Below are 20,978 nucleotides of genomic sequence, written 5' to 3'. Positions count from 1 at the left end.
TATGCCAAATAAGGTGAAAAGGAACAGACCAGAAAAATCTGTACTTCAGGCGTATCACTACAGTACTCCCTGAATTTACTGAGTGAATTATTTGTATCAAAGCACATACAAGAAACTTTCTTCCAGTAAAGGTATCCAAAGTATACACTGGGAAAAGAATTACATGAGCTAGGATTTGAAACAAGGACAATCTGCAAAGCCTGGGCTGGACCATCCTGCTTCTGTTGCAAGCAATGGTGTGAAACGAAGCATAAGCTTTCCGGCTGTGTAGAGTTCTAAAAGGAGCTACCTCTGTAAGGAGGTGCCTATCCTTCCCCAGTTCTTCAGGTTTATTTATTTTTTTTTTAACATCACACCACTTTTCCATTTTTGAAAAATTACACAAAGATACTTCAGATTAGCATAATAGTATGTAGGATCTTTTTTCTTTTCCCTAGGCGCCAGTATTTGGAAGAACTGCTGAGAAAAAGGCTGGGTGGGGAACTTCTCATGGAAGACTGAAAAACAAAGTTAGTTTGGGTGTTGCATGTTGTAACAACTTAATTGTCAGGCAGGCAGAGATTTCACAAGGATTAAGGCATCCAGGTTGTAGAACTGAAACAGTATTCCATGTGGCAGAAATATTGTGTACGCGAAACAGGATAAAAACTTCCCATTGCTTTTTATGAAGTTCAACATTGTAACACTTCTTTTCAGACCATTATCAACCTTGCTCCCTAGCACATTGTCATTTTGCCTCTCCTAGTTTTTAGTAAATAGTTTCAGCTAAGCGCCTTGATTTTGAACAAAGAATTCTGGATTTAACAAACTAACTGCAGAAAAGCTTTTACACCACAATTAGGATACCATTCATGAGAAAGCACGCTTTCAGAGTCATATGACATGTCACAGCATGATTCTTACCTTTGTTAGAATTCCATCTTCTCGGTGGTTCTTCTGTAGGACATGCTGAAGTGCTAGCTGGATCTTCTGTTGGAGTTTTTCAATTTTTACTTTCTCCTGAAGCCATGAGCGATCTAAATATAAATGGAGTTAACACCTCTAGTACTGCTCACGTCAATCACAGTGCACCAGGAAGTACTAAGCCTCCTACAGATTCATCTTTCTTGTTTGCAACCTTCCTTCCACTTTTGTACTATCATATAGAAAATGAGTTTCAAAATGAATAGGGTTTGGAGGGTATTTATTATGTGCATTTAAAATTACTTCTATAAAGCCTTTAATTAGAAGAATGCAGCATATCTGTGTAAGATTTATTAATCATTTGCTAACAAAGTTTGTAAAATGCAGGGTATTTACAAAATGAAGCTAGCAGCTTTTTAGTGGGAAATGAATAGATCGCATAATGAACAACCAGTGGGAGTGGATCTTCTTGCTAAGCTCTACAGTGACATACAGAAAAATCAGAGCCAAATATTCAGCTAAAAAAACCCAAACAAACCACATAAACTTCCTAGCAGAAAAGCTGTATCAGCTGCTACATCCTCTGTGGCAGAACTGTGGGATTCTGCAGCTTACATACTAAGACACAGGGCTAACACACTTCCAGTCTGGCAAACAACATAAGAACGTATTTATGATAGTCTCAATAAACCCACTGCTGCTAACAGACTCTTCCACCACCACTCCTGAGTACGCTGTGCTGCAGTCTGAAAACAGCGTTCATTTCCTTGGGGGTTCTGCCAGACACAAACTGATGTTATGCCAGACACAAACGGAGGTTCTGCGCTGGCACCTTGTTTCACCCAACCCAATAAGCCTTCCCAGAACCTGGAGTACTGTGCGTATCTACTTGAAATTATTAAGTTATTTTAGTCACAAGTATGGTAGACACAAGCTGACTCCTGGGGTGACTTGTATATCCGGCACCATCATTTTCAGGGTACCCAGTTTCGTGATGGGTTTAGATACCTAAACTACCTCGGTACCTTTGTACCAGTACACACTAAAATGGTAACCCCACTTAACAGACCTGAGGGGACACTGGAAGTGTCCTGTCACGTGCTTGAGATAATTCTGCTACAGCTGCAAGCTCACGTACATTGAAAGTTGACTGTATCTATTCAGTGGCTACCTTCTGCCTGTCTCACCTAGATTGACCCAGTGGTCTCACTCACATGCATTTAAGGTTTTGCAAAGAAGCTGAGTCCTCAATGAGGTGAAAATTTGGAAAACTAGGGCTTAGTTATCACTTCCAATTTAACAAATTTATTCCTGAATTCATAGTTTTAATGTGTTTGCTGAAATAAAAATTTTGGTCAAGGAGACACTGAAAAAGATGATGACATTTCACACTGTCTGATAGTCTTAACATTATCATTAAAAAGACTTTAAAATAAAAACAACCTCTAACAAATAAACCTGGAGCAAACCTTTATCTCTTACCTGCTGACATTAAAACAAATGCAGAAAACAAAGCTATCTCATCTTCCGTCAGGTGCATAGAACATAAACTTTTTCCAAATTCAAACACAAAACTAATGAAGTCTTCACAACCTGCCAAAAAGAAGGTACAGCTCATACCACGTTGTTTAAAACTACTTCAGAGCTACAGAGTTGTTGATTTATTCTGACGGAGGTGAAAAATGGATGTAAAATACTTCATAGGTGAATGGTCATCTTAAGGACTGTGGAGTGATGGGAGTGAGATCTCACTCACGCTTGAGCTTACTACCCCATTCCCACGAGTCCCCAGCTCCTGCACCCTGGCAGCCAGTACTTTGAAGGTTTTGCACACTGTATCTTTTCCACATTTGGTTCTTCTGGGGTAAGAACGGATAAAAGCCAAGCCATTTTCAAGCTCAGAATTGGTTTAGCTTTGTTTCTGTTCTAAATGGAACTTTCCCATGTCACTGTGGACTGGAGGTTTGAATTGTGTACTTGAAAAGTGCTGATCTTAAGACTACTGAGCACATGGAAGGTGGGGAAGAGAGGCATACAAGGTACATGCAAAAGCGAAGGGCGAAGCCAAGGTCTGAAAGCTTTTCATGCAGAAAAGGAACTCTTGTCTCCTTTCATCCATTCTCTTGCTCACACAGGTGTAAGTCAGGTTACTGCTGCTGTTACACATGCTGTTACGCAGTTCACGACAGTGGAGCCCTGCTTTGAAGGGGATTGCAACCTGATGGAAGAGGGCTCTCCTCTGCAGACCTCAGCCCCAACCCAGCCTAAATTTCTGGATGTAGTTGGTAACAGATGAAAGTTATGTTTCACTGAAACGCACATCTGATACTGCATTCTCTGAATTGTTTGCACGCTGACCTCGCACCTCGAAGTGATTTAGAAAGGCAGAGAATACTTCAGTAATTGACAGCATTCTCTGCTGCCGTATTTTCACTGCCCTCCGAAACAGCTTACATCCCAAATCTATACCAAGTGAAAATCATCCTTTTAAATCAGCAAAAATATACAGAAAAAAAATCGAAATGATAAACTGTGGTTTAATAAAAACATTGATTTGCAGTATTTTACCTGCAAGTAACTGGACTTTTTGTATTACAAAACACTATTAACATCTTCAAAGCAGTAGTGTCAGTATATCCAAAATTAGCTTATAATCCGCTGTCTTTTCCAACAGAATATATATGACTAGATATGAAATCTGGGCTTCTGTTCTCAACAAGTGTGTCCAAACCACTCTACCCTGATCTAAGTGTTGAATTTCAACACCAACAGTACTTTGCTACATAAAGTTAAGCTGTTTTAACTCCTGAAATCAGCTTGACCTCAAACAGAGCCAGCATGACCGCTTACAAAATAAGCAGTTTGAGCTTTGGAACTCTTTTATTTGGATACTATAGCCTGAATTTTTCAAAGCAGATGTCCCCTCGCTTTTCCACCTTATTTTTATTCTGTGGTTTGGTTGTTTTTTTTTTTTTTAAGATACAACACTTGACATTTCCTTACCTAAGGACTTGAAAACCTCTGGGCTAGCATACTTGCCATCAAAGTAGACTGTGTTGTTCTGGGAGTCAAAGGCACGGCACATTCTGATGAACACAACCTCTAAAGACCCTAAAACAGAAACAACGTATGTTTGACTATTTAAGTAGAGACTTCAGCTGCAAAGAGCAAGTGAGGATTTAAAAATTTCCTACGCTCTGCATTCAGTATCGATTGCGTAGGGTAGTAGGTTTCTGCAGTGTAACAGGGCAGAGGTTGATTTGCTAGTAGTATTAAAAGAATTCCCATAAACCCCTTTAGAAGTTTTTGCTAAAGCAACTTAGTTAATGCTAATAACCTCTTAATATTTTTTATTAGAGTAATGAAGTCTCTGAGGTCAAAGCAGCTCATTTAGATTTACATTCACAAAGCTTTGACGACTTTGTCCAGTATTCGTAAACTGCATTACTTCTACAACATGTTGCAATGAACAATCTGGATTTTTACCTTGAAATGTGTTATTCACTACTAGCAAGCCAAAATAAAAAATTTGAATCCAACTTTTCCATCTTTACACATTCAATGCTCCCCTTCTTCATAATGAAAGTTTCCTATGTAGACTTGAACTCATTCTAGCCAGAGTAACTAAGAAAGTATATTACTTCAAACAGACACAATTTGCAAGGTTTTCCCCTTGCATTATTTTAAATGATCATTGTCCAACACACATATATGTGTATACAATCACTATATACAGGTAACACCTTCCTCAGTCAAAACTAATAGAAGCAGACCTTAAAACTGACCCACATACCTGCTTTTAAAAGCACAATTTGATCGTTTTGACACAGTTCCATAAAGCCATCAATGCGTTTGGCAAATTCCACTACATACTGTATAGCTTCTGTTATTTTGACTGCGCATAACTGCCACATTACCTCCCTTTGCTGTTTGAGAGAGAAGAAAAATTGAAAAATTACTAATCAAGGTTTGGAAAGCCCATTTTCATAACGTAAAACTGAGCTGAAAAAACAGGTGGAGTGAATTCCCTCCAGCACTCCTGGCTACACTCTGCTTGCAAGACAAGGGGAGTTAACCTCAAAGCCAAAGCCTCGTGTGGATGAGTGACAATGCAAACACGTAAGACTTCTTCAGGGATGTCAGAAGAGATCCAGGGTGGAGTATTTCTATTTCAGAAGTCAGAAATGTCAAAGTATAATGATTCTGGTCATTTCAGTGGGAATTTTATTTGCTGCATCAAAAGAAAATGCCAATTTACACTAGCAGTGCATAATCACATTTTTCCCATCAATAACTGTGTTTTGTACTGAATGTAAATTTCCTAACTAGTTTGTCTTCATAAGGATGCATATAAAGATATACATATATATGAAGATCACCTTGTTAACGACACAAAGAAGGCATGCAAGTAGTGATTTTTTCATATGTTGATAATATTTCGGAATGAAATTACCTAATGAGTGGAAAAAATTATATTCTGGAAGGTTAAATATTTTTTTGTTGAGATGGAATACATGTTCAAAGAACAGTGTGCTTCAACAGTGCTTCCCAAGACAGTTTTCTAAAAGTAGCCATTTAATAGTATTTTGCGGGTAGGAGGCATGCTGGAAATAGAAACATCGATTGAATCTTACAATTCCCACTGGTGGTACAGCAGCGCTGGGCTGCTGTTGTACAGGTAAAACTGAAACCTGCACAGCAATGGTAGAATGAATCGGGATTGCAACCAGGCGCTGAAGGCTGGCAGTCTAGCAGAGTTCTGTGTTTGTAAGCTCAAAGAAACCCACACTAAAATTACAAAATTTTGTAAAATTACAAAACTTAGTGGTATCAGCTTTTGTTGTTGCTGACCCAGGAGATTACAAATTAAGAAATGAAAATAAAATTCTGTTTAGGACTGAACAAATTTCTCTGGTTTCTTATCCCTCTTTATCACAGAGAGGTAGATTTTAGGAGTATGGCTTTGTCTTTTCCTGTACCTGTAGAAATCGCAGACGCAAAGGATACGCTAATCATCTCGCTGCTTTTGATTCTGGCATATTATTTTTTTGAAAACACACAAAAATACACATTCCCGATAGTAAACAGAAGGCTGTGAACAAGTGAATTTTGCAGTGTGTTATGGGAACGCCATGCTTTAACCAAAGCATGCCCCAGCTTGGGGTGCTTTTGTACCTTGTTCTGGTAGTTCTCTATTTCCTCCTGCAGAAAGGTCTGCCATGTGATCTGCTGCAACTCCTCCCGCAGGTACTGGCAAGTTTCCATGTGCGACTTGGAAATGTTCTGTGCCAGGTGTTCTGCAAGGAAGAGCAGAGCGCGCCGCGCGTCAGGCGTGCGGGCCGCCCCCCGGGGGTGGGTGCGGGGGGCGCGGGGGGCCGCCCGCTGCCGCGCCTCCTGCCGGTGCCCCCGGCTGCCCGCCGGGCGCGGCCGGGGGGGCGGCGGAGCCCCCGCTAGAGGGCGCCCCGTGCCCGCTGCGGTGCGGCCAGGCGGGGCCGGCCGGGGCTGCGGCAGGAGAGCGGCTGCCGGGCCGGGCCGCAGCCGGGGGCCCGCAGGTGACACAGCCCGCGGGACAGCGGGCGGCTCGGCCGGCCCCGGCGCCACCCCGCACAGCCACCGCCCCCGGGCAGTGCGCGGGAGGGCGATGGCCCCTCCAGCCAGGGCCCCAGGGCCCCGCCGCCGTGTCACCCACGGGGCGCGCAGCCGGCCAACCCGCCCAGCTGCCCCAGCTCAGCTCCCGCTGCCCACGGCACACGCGTTCTAACAAACACCGGCAGTTCCCACCTGCCCGCTCCTCCGTCAGCAGGACACTGCCACGTGAGGCTGCCTGGGTGGGAAAATTTCTTTTCTACTCTCCGATCAGAAAGAAAAATACTAGATGACACTTACTAGAGAATCCTGATAATTAATGTAACACACTAAAAGTTTTTTTCTTCAGCTTTACAGTACTCGCTTAGTTAACTGCACACTATTTAAAATTTCCTTAGAACATTTCAGTTCCAAATAAACTGTTTTCTGCTGCTATACTTGGTTAAAAACCACCTGTAAGGCAGATTTTCATTGTATTAATAAACTAGATGCCAGAAACCTTTAGGGACACCTTCAAAAACATGAACAGCACACTGAGACACCCAAATCCCACTTCTGCTTTGTCTTTCTCTTTCCCCCTCGACTCCTCACATGTGTCTGTTGTCCCATTTCAGCACTTTGGCTGTCATCATAGCTTTCATGTATTTCAGAGCAATTTTTTTTTATTTCTTACAAGTGTGTACTTAAAACATTTGCTCTCGCTAGTAGCACCTGACAGCATTATACCCGTGCCCTTGCAGGATACAGAAGGTGAAATATTACTGTGTTAGTCACAAACCTCGGCCTCAGCTCTGGACTGTATTTCAGCACACACCTAAATACTTTCATTGAACCAACCACACCTTTCTAAATTGAAACCTTAGTCTGGAAGACAAACATTCTTCAAAAGTTGTTTGGTAATGCCAATGCTGGGCACCCAAATCATGCTCTGTAGGGTTAAATGCAAGCACTATGTAAATAAAGGTAAGCAATGTGACAAACTTATTTTTGGCCAGTGTTCCAAACTCAACACCTGGCTTAGAAAGGAAAAGCCCCTTCTGTTTTCTGTGGGCTTATTGCAAGTCTTTTAATAACCCCTGTGAGAATATTAACAACCAGTTGATTGAGACAAAGCTCACAGCAGAGCCTTTATCCTAATTTTTTCTTCTCATTTTTACCTATCTGTAACTGAAGTTATTTGAACTCAAGCCAAATGCAATATTTTGGCTGTCACAATGAATTATATTGCAGAGTACTGCATTCTGCAACCTAAGGACATTAAAAAGTAAGTATCTTCATCCCTTCCTCTCTGCAAAATTTCCTAAAAGAACATAAACTGAACTAAAAAAAGCAAAATTCGTATCACATACTTGTCCCTAATTAAAAAAAGTTAGCAAAAAGAGAAAAATTTAACTTGGGACACCTGACTTTTCAAACTATGTTTAGATTTTCATAATGGAGTAATTAGCAAAAATGTTGCCTAAGCAAGCAAAATCAGTTTTAAATGCCTGACTGTTTATGTAAGTAACAGAATCTTAAAGCTACTTCTAGTGTCCTGTTCCTGTTCGCTTATAAGCAGTTCACACAGCATGCTCTAACTTGGCTCTCAGATGCTGACAAGTCACAGTTGCGGAATTCAGCCCTAGTGTAATCATTTGGGGAAAAGTTTAAAGTAAAACATGCTAACTAATGTGGTCATTATAAGGCTCTTAGGGAAATTATCAAAACTTGCTACATTCAGAAATTTTCTTGAAGTATCTGGGGCCAGATTCTCTTCAACCAGTGGCAAAGAGAACCACCCTCAGATTAGACTGGTGCTTCAGTTTCATATTTCCCAGGTAATGGGTGAAGAGCAGAAATAAAATCAGCCTCATCACTTTTTGTTAGAAAATAATAATAAAAAAAGCGTATAGAGGTAATGCAAAAGAACATAAAATGTTCAAAAACAGCCTGCAAAAAAAGAAATACTGTTTGCTCAACACTAAAAATAAGCTTGTTAAACAGTATTCAAAGGGTCCTATTACAAGAACTACTAGAGCTGATACCCCAAGCTCCTGGTTTTTTTAGTCCAGTCCCATAAAGTGTTCACCGAGTACCCTGAGCAGGGTGTCGTGCACTTCACAGAAGAATGCCCATCCAGGCTAACGGCTGTACTGAAGCAGCATTCTTGCTGTCACCTGGCTAAACGTGTCACTTTAATCCAAAGGGTACTATTAAGACAATTACAATGGAAGCTTTTCTCTCTCATTACCTAATTCTGCCATGGACACAGTTGGAGAGGTCTCCCCATTTGTAAAAGAACAATAAGGGAAGAAGCCCGATGCTGGTGTGTAGTCACATATTGGTTCTGGTTTGATTCCATTAATATCAAGACCCGACTGATCTGGAGAAGGCTGTATGTCTAAGTAGAAGCTGCTAACTGCAGAGTCTGCTTTGCTACCTTCAGGGGTATGCCCATCAATGTAATTACTGAGGTCATCATGTAGCTCTGTTAACCCATTGGTGGTGATATTGTATGTTGGTGTTAGTGGTTCTGCCTCTCCTGGTTGCTGCTGATGATCTCGCTGCTGCTGCTGCATTCGATGTTTCTGCACCTCCGCGTACAGGCTGTCCCTCTGCTTTTTTGACATTCGACCAAACTTTACAGCTGAAATACAGACACACAACATGTTACATCTCAACAAATCCACTGCTGCATTTTCATTGTCTTGGGTCTTTAAATGCTACGTGGAAGGACACGGTGTAAAAGGCACGTCAGTGGGATGGGCAGAGCCAAGAATCACTGCTGTCAGTTACAGGTACAGAGCTGCAGCATCTGCTCTTTAAAAGACCGTTCTAACACGCTACTTAAACAGACCATTAGAAGTCATTGTTTTAGCTTAATTCATTAACTTTCCACTTCTATATTGAAAAAAATTTCTTTTATATGTCCACCAAAGTTGACAGATGCATCTCTTCAGCATTCAGATCCTACCTAGAAAAGCAGAAGCTGAAACAGAATATGCTGTCCTGAGATAACGGTCCAGTTCCTACTAGTGTATGTTCATACCACAGAGTAAACTTGGAGTTAGGTATAACCGTGTGCAGTCTATCTCACGGAGTACCTAAAGCAAGCGTTGGTGTTAGGACTGAAGCACACAGGAAGAACCTGCTTTCCATGCAGCTTACTGTGATAAGCAAGAATGATTATCTGGTGAATTACTGTTAAAAATATATGCGTGTCCGTGTGCACGTGCACATGTGTGCGTGTATCTCTCCATAAAATTATTACTACTTTGAGAAGTATTAATGTGAAGCATAAGCCAGAAGCAAATGGTTTGCAACATCCAGGGGATTCCTAGGGGCCTAGTATGTGATTTCGAGGACCTGTATTTGCTGTAAAACCTCATTGCTGAGGAAGGTGACTACCAGCTTGTACTTTTCTACAGAAAAGCAAACATGTTGGAGGGAACAGTGATGACTTGATCACCCATTTCAGGTTTTCACTATCATGTCCGATAAAAATATTAAGGCAATGTAATTCAAGAAGTAAATGCAATCTGAAAACAATCTCCTTCATCGGGCCTCACGTACACAGAACAATGAACGTGTGTTTGTAGAACTTGTAGCGTTGCAATCACTATGGCAGGGGAAAAGACTGAGTCAGATGTTCAAACTGGGTAAGCGATGGCGGCTTGGTTCCATCTGCGGGGGCGGCACCAAGTGTCAGCTGCGGATCCAGTTCTAACCCAGTTATGTAAGCTTCCATTTTACAGAGGTGGGTTTTCGTCATTATACTAGGTGCAATTTTGAGCTTAATATTAACAGCACTGGAATGCACTTTCTTTGTGAAATACATTCCTATCTTTGAAAAATCACTGCGCTATTTTCTCTTTGTGTTTTTTTCCATTATTCATTATATACATTTAAGCTTCCGTATTGTGAAACGGTTCTGATCTGTACCAGTACGGCAATCAATGTTACTTGCAACTATAGTATGTCACTTAAACTGGAATGAACACATACAGAAAATATTAACTGCATCTTCAAGAAGTGACCAGAGGCAAAACTCTTAACCCGGGAACTGCAATACTCGAGTAGGAAAAAAAAAAATCCAAGAACTTCGTACATGCCTCGATTTATATATATATATTTATGTGGATACATAGCAACATAAAAAAACCACTTGATGGTCTCAACTATCATCCCGATGCACAATTAACTTTTAAATTCTGTGTTGTTTTATTTGAACACACAGTATACTAAACATTATTTTACTTTTTGCGATTAAGCTACGTGCTAGCAGAGCTTACCATCTCGAGACATCCCCACAGCAAGGCATTTCTGTAATCGACAGTGTTGGCAGCGGTTTCTACTGGTTCGGTCAATCAAACAGTTCTTCTGGCGAGGACAGGAGTACGTAGCATTGCTTTGCTGACTCCTTCTGAAAAAGCCCTGTAATAGAGTTGCAAAATACAAGTCAAGAAGCTGTTAACTGATGGAGCAAATAAAGACTGAAAGGTAGCATGCCTAACAGAAAATAAAGTTCAAGTGTACTAAAGTCAACTAAAGGAAGTTAAGAGGTTGTGGGTCTTTTTTTCTCTTTTCTAGAAACAAATGAAAGCCCAGTAACTAGCTGGGAACAGTTCATTAAAAAAGTGCTATGCCACATAAAGGAATTATACGCTTTTTCACTGATTTTACACATCCCATATTACATATGGTACACCAGTTCTTTCCAAATGAGATAAAACTAATCCTAGACCTAGGTTTCCTTGATTCCCTGTCTTTCCTGGGTCAGCACCGATCTCCAAAACAGGGAGGATTCAACAGCTGCTACCCTGTTCTGTTCTTTGGAGCTGACAACGGCAGGCTCTGATGTTCAGCCTCACCAACATACGTATGTGTTTAAAATGCAGAACGTGATGCTGAGCAGTTCCTTCTAGAAAGAACCATTTTTAAAAATTATTTTTCTTGGTTTGATGCTAACTAATGAGGTTTTATTCAACTTGGTGCAGGATTTAGATTTTTAAAGATGGGGCAAGCTAAAACAGATTTTCTGTATTAACTCTTTTCTGAGTCAACTGCAATGGGTAGACCCATCTCCAAAGGCAGTCAGGGCTGGAAGGTTACGCAGGAGTTACAACTTAGTCCTCGCCATCAGAATGGTGCATGTTATTAACCACTATGCCAGTTGTTTGCTTTGAAGTTCATTTCATCTTTTTGCCACAGACTGTCCAAACATATGCTTGTGCATGTGTAATACCTACTTCACAAGGATTCTGCAAAGATGTAGTCATTCTAAAGAGGCATTTGAGATCAGTGAGCACAGTATTTTAGTTTTATGGTGCCACATAATGGATTAATTAACAGCGCTGCAAAGGAAATACTTCCTCAGAAAGGCTGGGCACCTTTTAATTAAAGCTGGACTTTAACCAAATTTTTATTTATTTGAAGGCCACATTCTGGAGTTCCTCGGCACATGCACACTCTGTCCAGACACCTGGTGAAATAAACAACAGGAAGGACTTCGCCGTGACAAGTAAGAGACTTCCCAGCAAACTTTCCGCTGACAGGAACATGGCAACACACGGAGATAAAGCCTCCCATTCCACCTTACAAGGAGGGCACCAGTCTTTGTCCATTACGCCCCTTTTATTAAAGCTTTAATGGGGAAGCACAGAGTATAAGAAAAAGAGGAACATGAAGATGCCTGTCTTTAATCCTGTTCGCCTGTACATTATTTCTCACCCATTTATTCTGGTCTTTGCTTCTATATGATTGAACTTTCAACTGCTTTTTAATATTGGCCAATAGTGAGGTGATCATCACTGAGACTGAAAGTATTGCACATATTGAGCTCTGAGTTGCATCTCATCCTAAAGAAATCCTAAAATACTGTGGAAATTTCTACCATTCCAACACCATGACTGATCCCTCTGGAGGACCAACTCTGAGATAAGCAGACGGCTCAATTTCCAGTTCTGTTACCACCCTTAGCGGACCCTTTCTTTCACTCCAGTGCAAATACATCTGCAAGTGCAGTGCGACTCACTAGAAAAACAGGATTGGGATCGACCTGATCAGTGACTTACTGATCAAGGTCCTGCATCTCTGCATTACCAGTCCCTTAAAATTTCAGTTCTCCAAACACTTTTAACAGTTGCACTGAGTGACATGCTCACATATGAACTGTATGAAGAAGTCTCTGCCACCACTGAGATCCTGAAAGTCAGGTTAATCAATGGGTAAAACAAACCTGGGCCAATAACCCCAAAGATCTAGACATCTTCCTCTAGCCGAGATGTACACTGAGTCTGTACTGCCAGTTTGGCATATTTCTCTTTATTAAAAATAGTCTTGTCAAGCTGAGGATTATTTTTAGTATCATAATAGAGAAAATACTGGGCTTTTCGCTTTTCCAGATTTTCCCTAGAGACACAGCTGCTTAATACATTTTAGTGGACCATATATCAGCTAAGTTACAGCTTGAAGCAAAATTTTCAATAGAGCAGAGTTGCCTGGAACTGGGGCCTTTAAAAGCACTTGCACTTTACAAACCAGAGATGTAGTAGAGTGCTTTTCAGAACAAACCCTGCAATGCTACGTGGGCTTGCTGAAAACATCAGCAGTAGCTAAAGGAAAAAAAACCCCTTGCCTCAAACTTCAGAAATGAATCTAAACTTGTCCAGAGCTCAGAAATACACGCATCTGGGATGTGGGATTGAACTGACAATGAAGTCAAACGGAGGGTTTTTTACTCTCAAAGTTCTTCTACACTGTTGTCATATACTTGGGAGTGTTCAAACCTCTTGGTGGTCCTTGGACCCCCCATAGCCTTACAAGACACATGGGGAAGCCCCTATTACAGGAGCCTTCTCTAAGTAAATACAGTTTCTTCCCAGGTTGTTTCTTCACCCCTTTTATTAGAAGAAGAGAAGGTGAGACTCTATATTCTGTTGTTCTATTTCCTCGCTTTTGCCAGAGGCACAGAGCTAGCTGTAATTTTTCCACCAGGAAGGAGGAGGTGGATGCATGCATGGTACACGTGTATACGTTCTGGCATTATGCAAACCAGCCCAGGCCACATGCTTTTAATTGCATACATGTTCGCAACCCTTATTTCACATTCAGACGATTGCCTAATGGGCCACAGGCAGAGCGGACCCCTCCTGATCAAACACACGAACCCAACCACTGCTGCACTTGAGAGGTCACTGCGACGGCCGGCAGGGTCCCAACCCGTCTCTGGTAGCGAGTGCCCAGAGCCCTGCCTCCTGCTGATGTCGCTGTAAAGATCCAGCTGGTTTTGATGGGGCATCATTGAGCTTTGCATGTCTCCCTTTTTATGTAGATGTGTTACCACAGTGCCAGAAGAAGAGCGGAGCAGATTACAAGCCATAGCTTCATCTCTGCATTTCAGACTCCTATTTATACACAAAACAATATATGGGTTTTCAAAAGCTGCCAAGAAATCAAGTTTGGGGAAAAAAAGGGCACAAGAACTTTTCATCTGCAAGTCAGTTTGAATAACAACTTGTTAAAAAGAACTTTGAAATGTAAATAGCGAAGTCTATTAATAGTTTCAGTAACTTCCCTGCTCGGTGGCTCAGTGTTACCGATGTTTGTGCCTCAGCTGGCTCCTGAGCTGGGGAAGAGGCCGTTGTGCTGCCCTGGTGTCCCAAACGGCACCGCACAGACGCCCTCCCCGGTGCGGCGCAGGCTGAAATGCTGATCTCATGTTTGGTCTTTCGACAAATTTTCATTTAATGAATTGATTCCTACAGTTCATTAACATACCCACTTCCACTTCTGTATACACATATGTCTTAATTAGCTGCTCATTGGCTGTTTAATTACAAGAAAACAGCTGACAGCTGCCTTGCTGCATCCTAGTGGCAGACGTTTTGGAATGACTGTATGCAAGCCTGTGACAACAAAGGCTTATTCATAATCCCATGATTTATGGCTAATACTTAAAGACTTCCACGTATCATTAAGTTTTGCAATATTCTAAGCAATTAACAATTAATTGCGGGGGTCATTCTTTTACTGTTTTGTAAAGCAAACTAACACAAATTTTCCTCAAAGAAACATCAGAAAAATACGCTGCCATATGAAAGGCAGGTGAACATTAAAATTGGACTTTTAACTCTTTTATGACAGTGAGTACATATTTTAGTTGTAAAGGGAGGAGAGTGCTGCGACAATATTGTTTAATAGACTTTGTTAATGAAGTATTGATAAAAAAGTTACAGGATGACTGAAAAGAGAGGAAAGATGTTCAGGTTTACATCTGTAATAAAGGCAGGTGTGAGACTGTTCCTCTGGTTATACAAGGCCCCTGACCAGCCCTTTCTGCAACATGGCTCGTCTCTTTTCTAACATGTTTTGCTTGAAATGGGCTAGGCAAAAAACTAAAATACAGAAAAACTTCAAAAGCATGAATTCAAGGTAAATGTTTGCTACACCAATATAACACTCCACATTTAACAGAGTAATGAGAAACCAGCTAGTGAAGAAAGCGAAGTAACAAACATGGACATTCCTTGTAGTTACAATGACCAAGACCACCTCCGGTCTTGAAAGACACGAGACAAAAGCCAGCACCTATAAACCTCTGAAAATGTGTGAGCCGCCCTGCACGGGTGGTCTGATGAGACCGGCTGCGTACCGCCAAGTAGGGAGGGATCACCCTCATGCGTTTGTGGGTTAGCTGGGCATGAACTGACATTATTGATGGCAAAAGCCAGTAACTGCATCTGCAAATTAAAAGACATAGTTCATTAATAAAAACTTAATGTCAAACTAAATGCTTTGCTATGTCCTTTTGAAGCATTCATGTGTTTTCTGACAATGCTGAACTGATTCAGCTGTCAGCCATGAGAAAAGAATACGGGTGTGTACAAACCAGCCTCCTTTCTCAGCATGGTCCCCCAGAGCAAAAGGCTGTTTTCAGGCTCCTGCGGCTAACGGCTGAGGAAGGGCTCCATACAGGTACTAGTTTTTTTCAGTAGTGCTACTACGACAGTATTATTTCCAGTCTTACACAGGAGAATAAACTTTCATTCCCGAGTCATGGTACAGTCTTGTGTCATTCTTCACCCGTGCTTCTGAGTAAAAGTCTGATATGATTAATCGCATCTTCCCTTTTCTCCCATTATATGTTGTATACTGGATATCAGCAATGAGTGGATAGAAAAAAACACCTCTCTTAAAATTTATTTTATTTATAATAAGCCACCAGAGCTCTCCTACATGAATTATAAAGCAGAGCCTGGTTCAAAACTTAATTTTTCACTGGGGAGAAAAAGAGGTCAGGGTGTTAAACTTAATTTTTTAAAAGCAGATTCAAATTCAGCTAAATAAGTTGATGGGTTGGGAGTACTCGGCGATGTCTGTGCAAAAACACAGCCACCAACCTCATAAAAACAGCGAGTAACATTGTATCAAGGCAGGAAATGAAAACTTCTCAAGAAACACTAACTGGCTTAATTACAAATCTTCAGTGCTAGTTATGTGAAACACAATACAACAGCAAAAGCTGGCTGGAGAACTTTCAGCTGGGTGGAATGCAAGGGTCACAAACCTGCAGAAGAGCACCAGGACCAGCAAAAGTCACTTTGACAAAAGCTTGCCAATGATTTTGTATGTGACACAGATTAGGATAGCAAAATAGCTCTTGGCAACTAAAATGTCACTTTAGGTTTTAAATCAATTCTATTTCTGGTGGTTAGTTTTATTTACATGGTAGCACTTAATATTACTATTAAGTAACATTAAAGCTCACACCAAACTGGAGCGAAAAACGGTGAGAGCTGAAAACATCCCACTTTGCTGCTGCGGCTGCTGCTGTTGCTGCCTGTAGATCATTCTTGACAGGCCAGGCTTGAGAGGGCAGCAGCACATCTGTGCGCTTCTGATGACTAAGGGCCTGATCCTGCCATCTGATGCACATGGATGGGTTTGCAGCACCTGTGCAGAACCTCACGGATTTCTCTGGGACTGTCTGTGTGCAGGACATCAGCTCCAGGAATCAGAGCACAGGACTGGGAAACCAGGGCTTCAGAGCAAGGTACTTTTTACAAGGGAAGGTTCAGCATAACATGAAGAGCAATGTAAGCATGCTCAAACCTGCCGAGATCACAGCCACAGAAAAGCTGGGAAAAAAACATACCCATACACACCTGGCTCATTTGGCAGAAGCCAAGCTATGCCAACCGCTTCGCCAGCCAAAATAGTTCTGTTGGGTGAGACTTTGTTGACATTACCGCGGAAGAGCTCAGCACAAACAAAATCCAGCTGCTACAGTAGGACATTTTAACTGCTGCCTAGGCCATGATCATTTAAACTCTTCCTGTGACCTGTGCCCACTAGCACTCCCCCGTCTATCACTACCTGCAGGTCACCTGGGCCCTGGCATGAGAGAAGAGTGTCAGAGCTAGTTCCCTTCAGAAAGGGAGATAACTTACTTAACTCAGTGGATACTCACCGGCTTTAAAATTCTGCCTGAAATTGTATGGCTGGAAAAATTTATTCTGCTACTCCAAGGAAAGGAGAAAATGCCTAACTTCATTCTCTGGGCCACAGTCTTACTCATGCATGCTCTGCTTTCAAGGTGCCAACGGGTTCCAGTGTGCTGAGCATACTTGCCTGCTTGCCTTCCCTTCTGCTGTCTCCCTCCTCCTGGCCGTTCTGGTGGGATTCTCAGAAGCAAACCGAGGACTGCACAGAGCACCCGGAGAACTCCATTTATACAGAATTTGAAGGAAGATAATTTGTTCTAAAACATACGGAACTGCACACGCATTCCTCACTATCAGGCTAGCATCTGTTGTCCTGACTGCTGGAAGTACACAAAGGACTTTTCTCCTAATAACTCGCATTTGCATTTATTCCCAGGAAAGCACAGTCACTCTGATGGAGGATGCGGATACGTCTGTGTCTTGCCCGCAGTGCTAAGTGCCTACCAGCTACATACTAACAGCTGTGACTGCGAGTATGCACTCTGTTGCTTCCTTCTGCATGCAGCCGTGCTGCTGCTTTTGGTGGGGGCTCTTCTTGCGTACAGGGCTTAGGAGAAGGCAAGGCCAAAGAACTGTGTGAAGGTGAAGCAGAAAATAATACGGCTGGCAACTTTTCTTTTCTTTGGCAGCCTGCTCCTGTTCTGCAACCAGCCCAGTTGAGAAAGGCCCGTTTTCTGCGCATACGAGCACCAGCACTACACTAACCTCAGTCTGCTGACAATGATGTTCATCACAGATCTTGAGGCAGTCTCTCAGGTATAGTGGTCCCAGACCATTTAAGGATTAAAGAGGTCTCAGACCTTGAAGGTAACTTGATGCTCTTTGACAAGACAGGCATACAGCAGAATTCTCACTGCAGATGTCTGCTGCTTCACGCAGCTGAAATTTGACAAATGCTGCTCAACTACAGAAAGCTGAAACCACTTTATTATCAACGCAGTTTTAGTGCATTTCTTGCATTTTCCACAGCAACAGCAGTTACAAAGAGCAGAAGGTGCTGTCCTGTACCATTCTACCATTCTCAGATTTATTTTTTTACCTTCCTTCTTACCAATGCTTCTATGAGACTGAGAGAATGTGTTAATGAACCACATAATAATAATAATATATAATATTATATATATATATATGATATATAATTATAATATATTATATAACCAGCACAAACGCAGAAGAAATCTCTGTAATGGGAAAGCAAGGGAGTTACTTTTGGAAGATGCGTGGTAGCACCAAGCGTGTCAGGAGAGCAGACTAAAAACTGTCATAAATATAAATTCTTCACACCTAAAGTGTAGATTAAGGGTAGAAAACCTATCAGCATGGGATTGCAACATGTACGTACATGAGGAAAGCAACAAGCTAGAGCACAGCTGTGCACAGTCTCATCCCAAGCTAGCACTGTAATTCTGTACTGCTGATAAAATGAGTGATTAGCTTCACAGCACTCTGGCCTAGTGTTAGCGTTGTCAGATTTAATTCTTGGTTGTGAGAGACAAACTAAACAAAACAGAAATGCTTCTAGCGTAATCCTTGTTCACCCGAGTAACTGAAGGTACAAATCCAGGAAAAAAATCTAAGCCGAAACCTTACACAGCAATGGCTGCACTGCAAGGAGTAAGCACTGCTTCCAGCAAGACCTGAGTATTCCTAAATGACCTGAACACTAGTAGCATGTGCTGTTTGCACAACATGATGGTCCATGCCAAACAGAAGGGATCTGTAACATGTAGCAGATTACAAAAGAAAACTGAAAAGTTGGAGAGTTCTCACATATTTCAACACAGCTTCTTAGCAAGTTACAAAGCAAAAATGGAGAGGGAGATTCAAGAAAGCCACAAACTCCCTCTCAAGTGAATCCACGGAACAGATTCTTTGTGGTATGCTAGAAGCAGATCATCTTTCTGTAGACAGTTTATAGCTCACACAGCAGAACTGCATCATTTCTGAAACGTGTCCCAAAATTTGGGGCAGGCTCTGTGTGTGTGTGTGTGTGTGTCAGAAAAATGCTCTATTTAAAACCCAAATAAAACTCGAGATTCCCCAATTGCTTCCATATTCTTTGAAATAGAATCCACCAATCCAACTTCAATGCAATGCTTGCTCTTTAGAAGAGGAAGGAAAATAATCGCTATCAAAAGGCTAAATGCTGTTTTAAGACTTAATATTTTAGAAACTTACCTTGCAGCCTTCACATGTAATGACACCATAATGGATTCCTGATGATTTGTCTCCACAGATCTTGCATGGAATAATTTCAATTTGAGCTGCAACAGAAGCACGCAGCCAGTTAATTACATTTTCTTTTAAACACCTTATAAAAGCATTCCCTGATCAGCATTTGTACAGTGAAAACTAATAACCTGCTAAACATTATACTGCATTAACTATTCATTGCTGAACTGCAAGGGTCCCCTAGAGCTTTGGACTAAATTATGGCTGCTCATTATATAATAGCTTTTGGGTTATTAAAATGGGTCATTTGAGAAGGTGTTTAAGAGCCCACAAGAAGGCTAGAATCAGCATTTCAAAGCCAAAAAGAATAGGAGAGTTCACATTTTGGCCAAAGAGCTAAGATGACACGAGAAAGGTTTCTTCCAGTCTTATTCATGCGAGATTGTAAAAGGTAAGTTTAAAGTTTGCCCTGCCTGAAAATGACTGCAGCGCCTATACCGGAGGCTCACCAGCACGCCACCCGTGCACCGGGCTGGCCAATCCTGAAGAGAAGTAACAAGGCAAACAGCAACCATGTTTTACATGAGAAACCCAAAATTCACGTATCTGAATTATCAGGACATGTTTGTGTATAAGCTACCGCAAAACGAACAAGGGAGGAAAAGGCAGCAGCATTCCAGTCCAAAAAACAAAGGAGTTGGTGCAGTCTGGAAAACGCCAGAGGGATATATGACATGAAAGCCCTGATTTTTTAAACTGCACTTCATACACAGAAAGCATACCTACTCCATTTGGGTCAGTATGTGGAAGAACCCGCACCTATCTCTAAATCACAGCACCTTCCCACACGGATACGCGGATTTAAGAAGGGAGCCCTGCATGCTCAGGAATACCTCATCAACTGCCTCTGGAGTATATGGCTGCAGTCATTTCGCTAGCGAGTCTTTTTGGATAGGACCGGTCTGAGGCAGTGCCACAGACCAGCAGCCCATGTTTTACTTCTGCTTGCCTGTGCTCACACAAAGCACAGGCTCTACACATGAGGCAGGTGATCACAATACCCCAAGAAAGCCTTTTGCTGCAGTTGGGTCAGCGTCAGGCTGTCAGTTCTCCTGAACCGGCTTAGCCCCAACAGGAGCACAAACGCAACTCTTGCTGTGTCTCTAACTGTGACATATTAACCATCAGAAGTGCTGCTAATCTCCTGCGAGGAATTGAAATCTGTTCACAAGGTGCCCGATTGTCTCTGAGAACTTTTATTTCACCCAAGTCTATGGCTACCCAGGCTGTGACAACCCACAAAATAGCGTCTAATACTGTTTTACAATGCATTAGCTTAACTTCAGTTGTACTCCTAAGGCTGCTTTCAAGAAGTCATGTCCACTCTTAGCAACACTGCATTTTACAGGCCATTAAACCTCTAACTGACTGCTTATTATTGAACAAGAATCATCTACCAATGCTGCTGCGTGCTCCACTTCATTGCAGCCCTACATCACAGTTCAGCATCAGGCCAAACCTAGAAGATAACTGTGAACTAGAAGACCAGAAGACTTTTAGCATAGCACTGACTGTGCTAAAATATTTCTTCACAATATTCTCTAGATGACATCAAATGCAACAGTGTGAGCAGCCGAGTAAGCAACCGAATAGCATCCATGTGCTCCCAGGAACCCAACAGCAGCTCAGATGCTCCGCAGAGGAAAGCAGAGCCCAGCAGCTACGGGGCAACCCTGCTTTTTCCCTGGCAGTTCCGTATCAGCAGCTTTCAAAACAGTTTCATACAGCAGGAGACCACTTGCATCTGCTTCCATCACAAGGATCTTTGCATTC

At 41.9% G+C, this 20,978-nt stretch overlaps 1 protein-coding gene and 1 long non-coding RNA gene across 5 annotated transcripts in view; one reads left to right on the top strand and one right to left on the bottom strand.

Moving 5' to 3' along the window:
- Positions 1 to 15,665, top strand: part of LOC114013042 (uncharacterized) — a 28,992-nt gene extending 13,327 nt beyond the window's left edge. The window contains exon 3 of the long non-coding RNA XR_003555884.2: positions 11,905 to 15,665. This is a non-coding gene — a long non-coding RNA (uncharacterized LOC114013042). The remainder of the gene's footprint in view (positions 1 to 11,904) is intronic.
- Positions 1 to 20,978, bottom strand: part of RORA (RAR related orphan receptor A) — a 384,558-nt gene that overhangs the window by 10,809 nt on the left and 352,771 nt on the right. For 3 of the 4 annotated variants that reach the window (XM_055807186.1, XM_055807191.1, XM_055807200.1), the window contains 8 exons: positions 19,152 to 19,237; positions 10,761 to 10,902; positions 8,720 to 9,115; positions 6,079 to 6,200; positions 4,697 to 4,829; positions 3,907 to 4,014; positions 2,386 to 2,496; positions 904 to 1,016 (listed from right to left, as the gene is read on the bottom strand). In XM_055807186.1, coding sequence (XP_055663161.1) covers positions 904 to 1,016; positions 2,386 to 2,496; positions 3,907 to 4,014; positions 4,697 to 4,829; positions 6,079 to 6,200; positions 8,720 to 9,115; positions 10,761 to 10,902; positions 19,152 to 19,237 — 1,211 coding nt within the window. The remainder of the gene's footprint in view (positions 1 to 903; positions 1,017 to 2,385; positions 2,497 to 3,906; positions 4,015 to 4,696; positions 4,830 to 6,078; positions 6,201 to 8,719; positions 9,116 to 10,760; positions 10,903 to 19,151; positions 19,238 to 20,978) is intronic. The other variant, XM_055807204.1, reaches the window with a different exon arrangement.

This window comes from Falco peregrinus, chromosome 1 (genome assembly GCF_023634155.1).
Source record: "Falco peregrinus isolate bFalPer1 chromosome 1, bFalPer1.pri, whole genome shotgun sequence".
NCBI classification, from domain to species: Eukaryota; Metazoa; Chordata; class Aves; order Falconiformes; family Falconidae; genus Falco; species Falco peregrinus.
The sequence above is the reverse complement of the archived record's forward strand: the minus strand, read 5'-3'. Positions and strand labels throughout refer to the sequence as shown.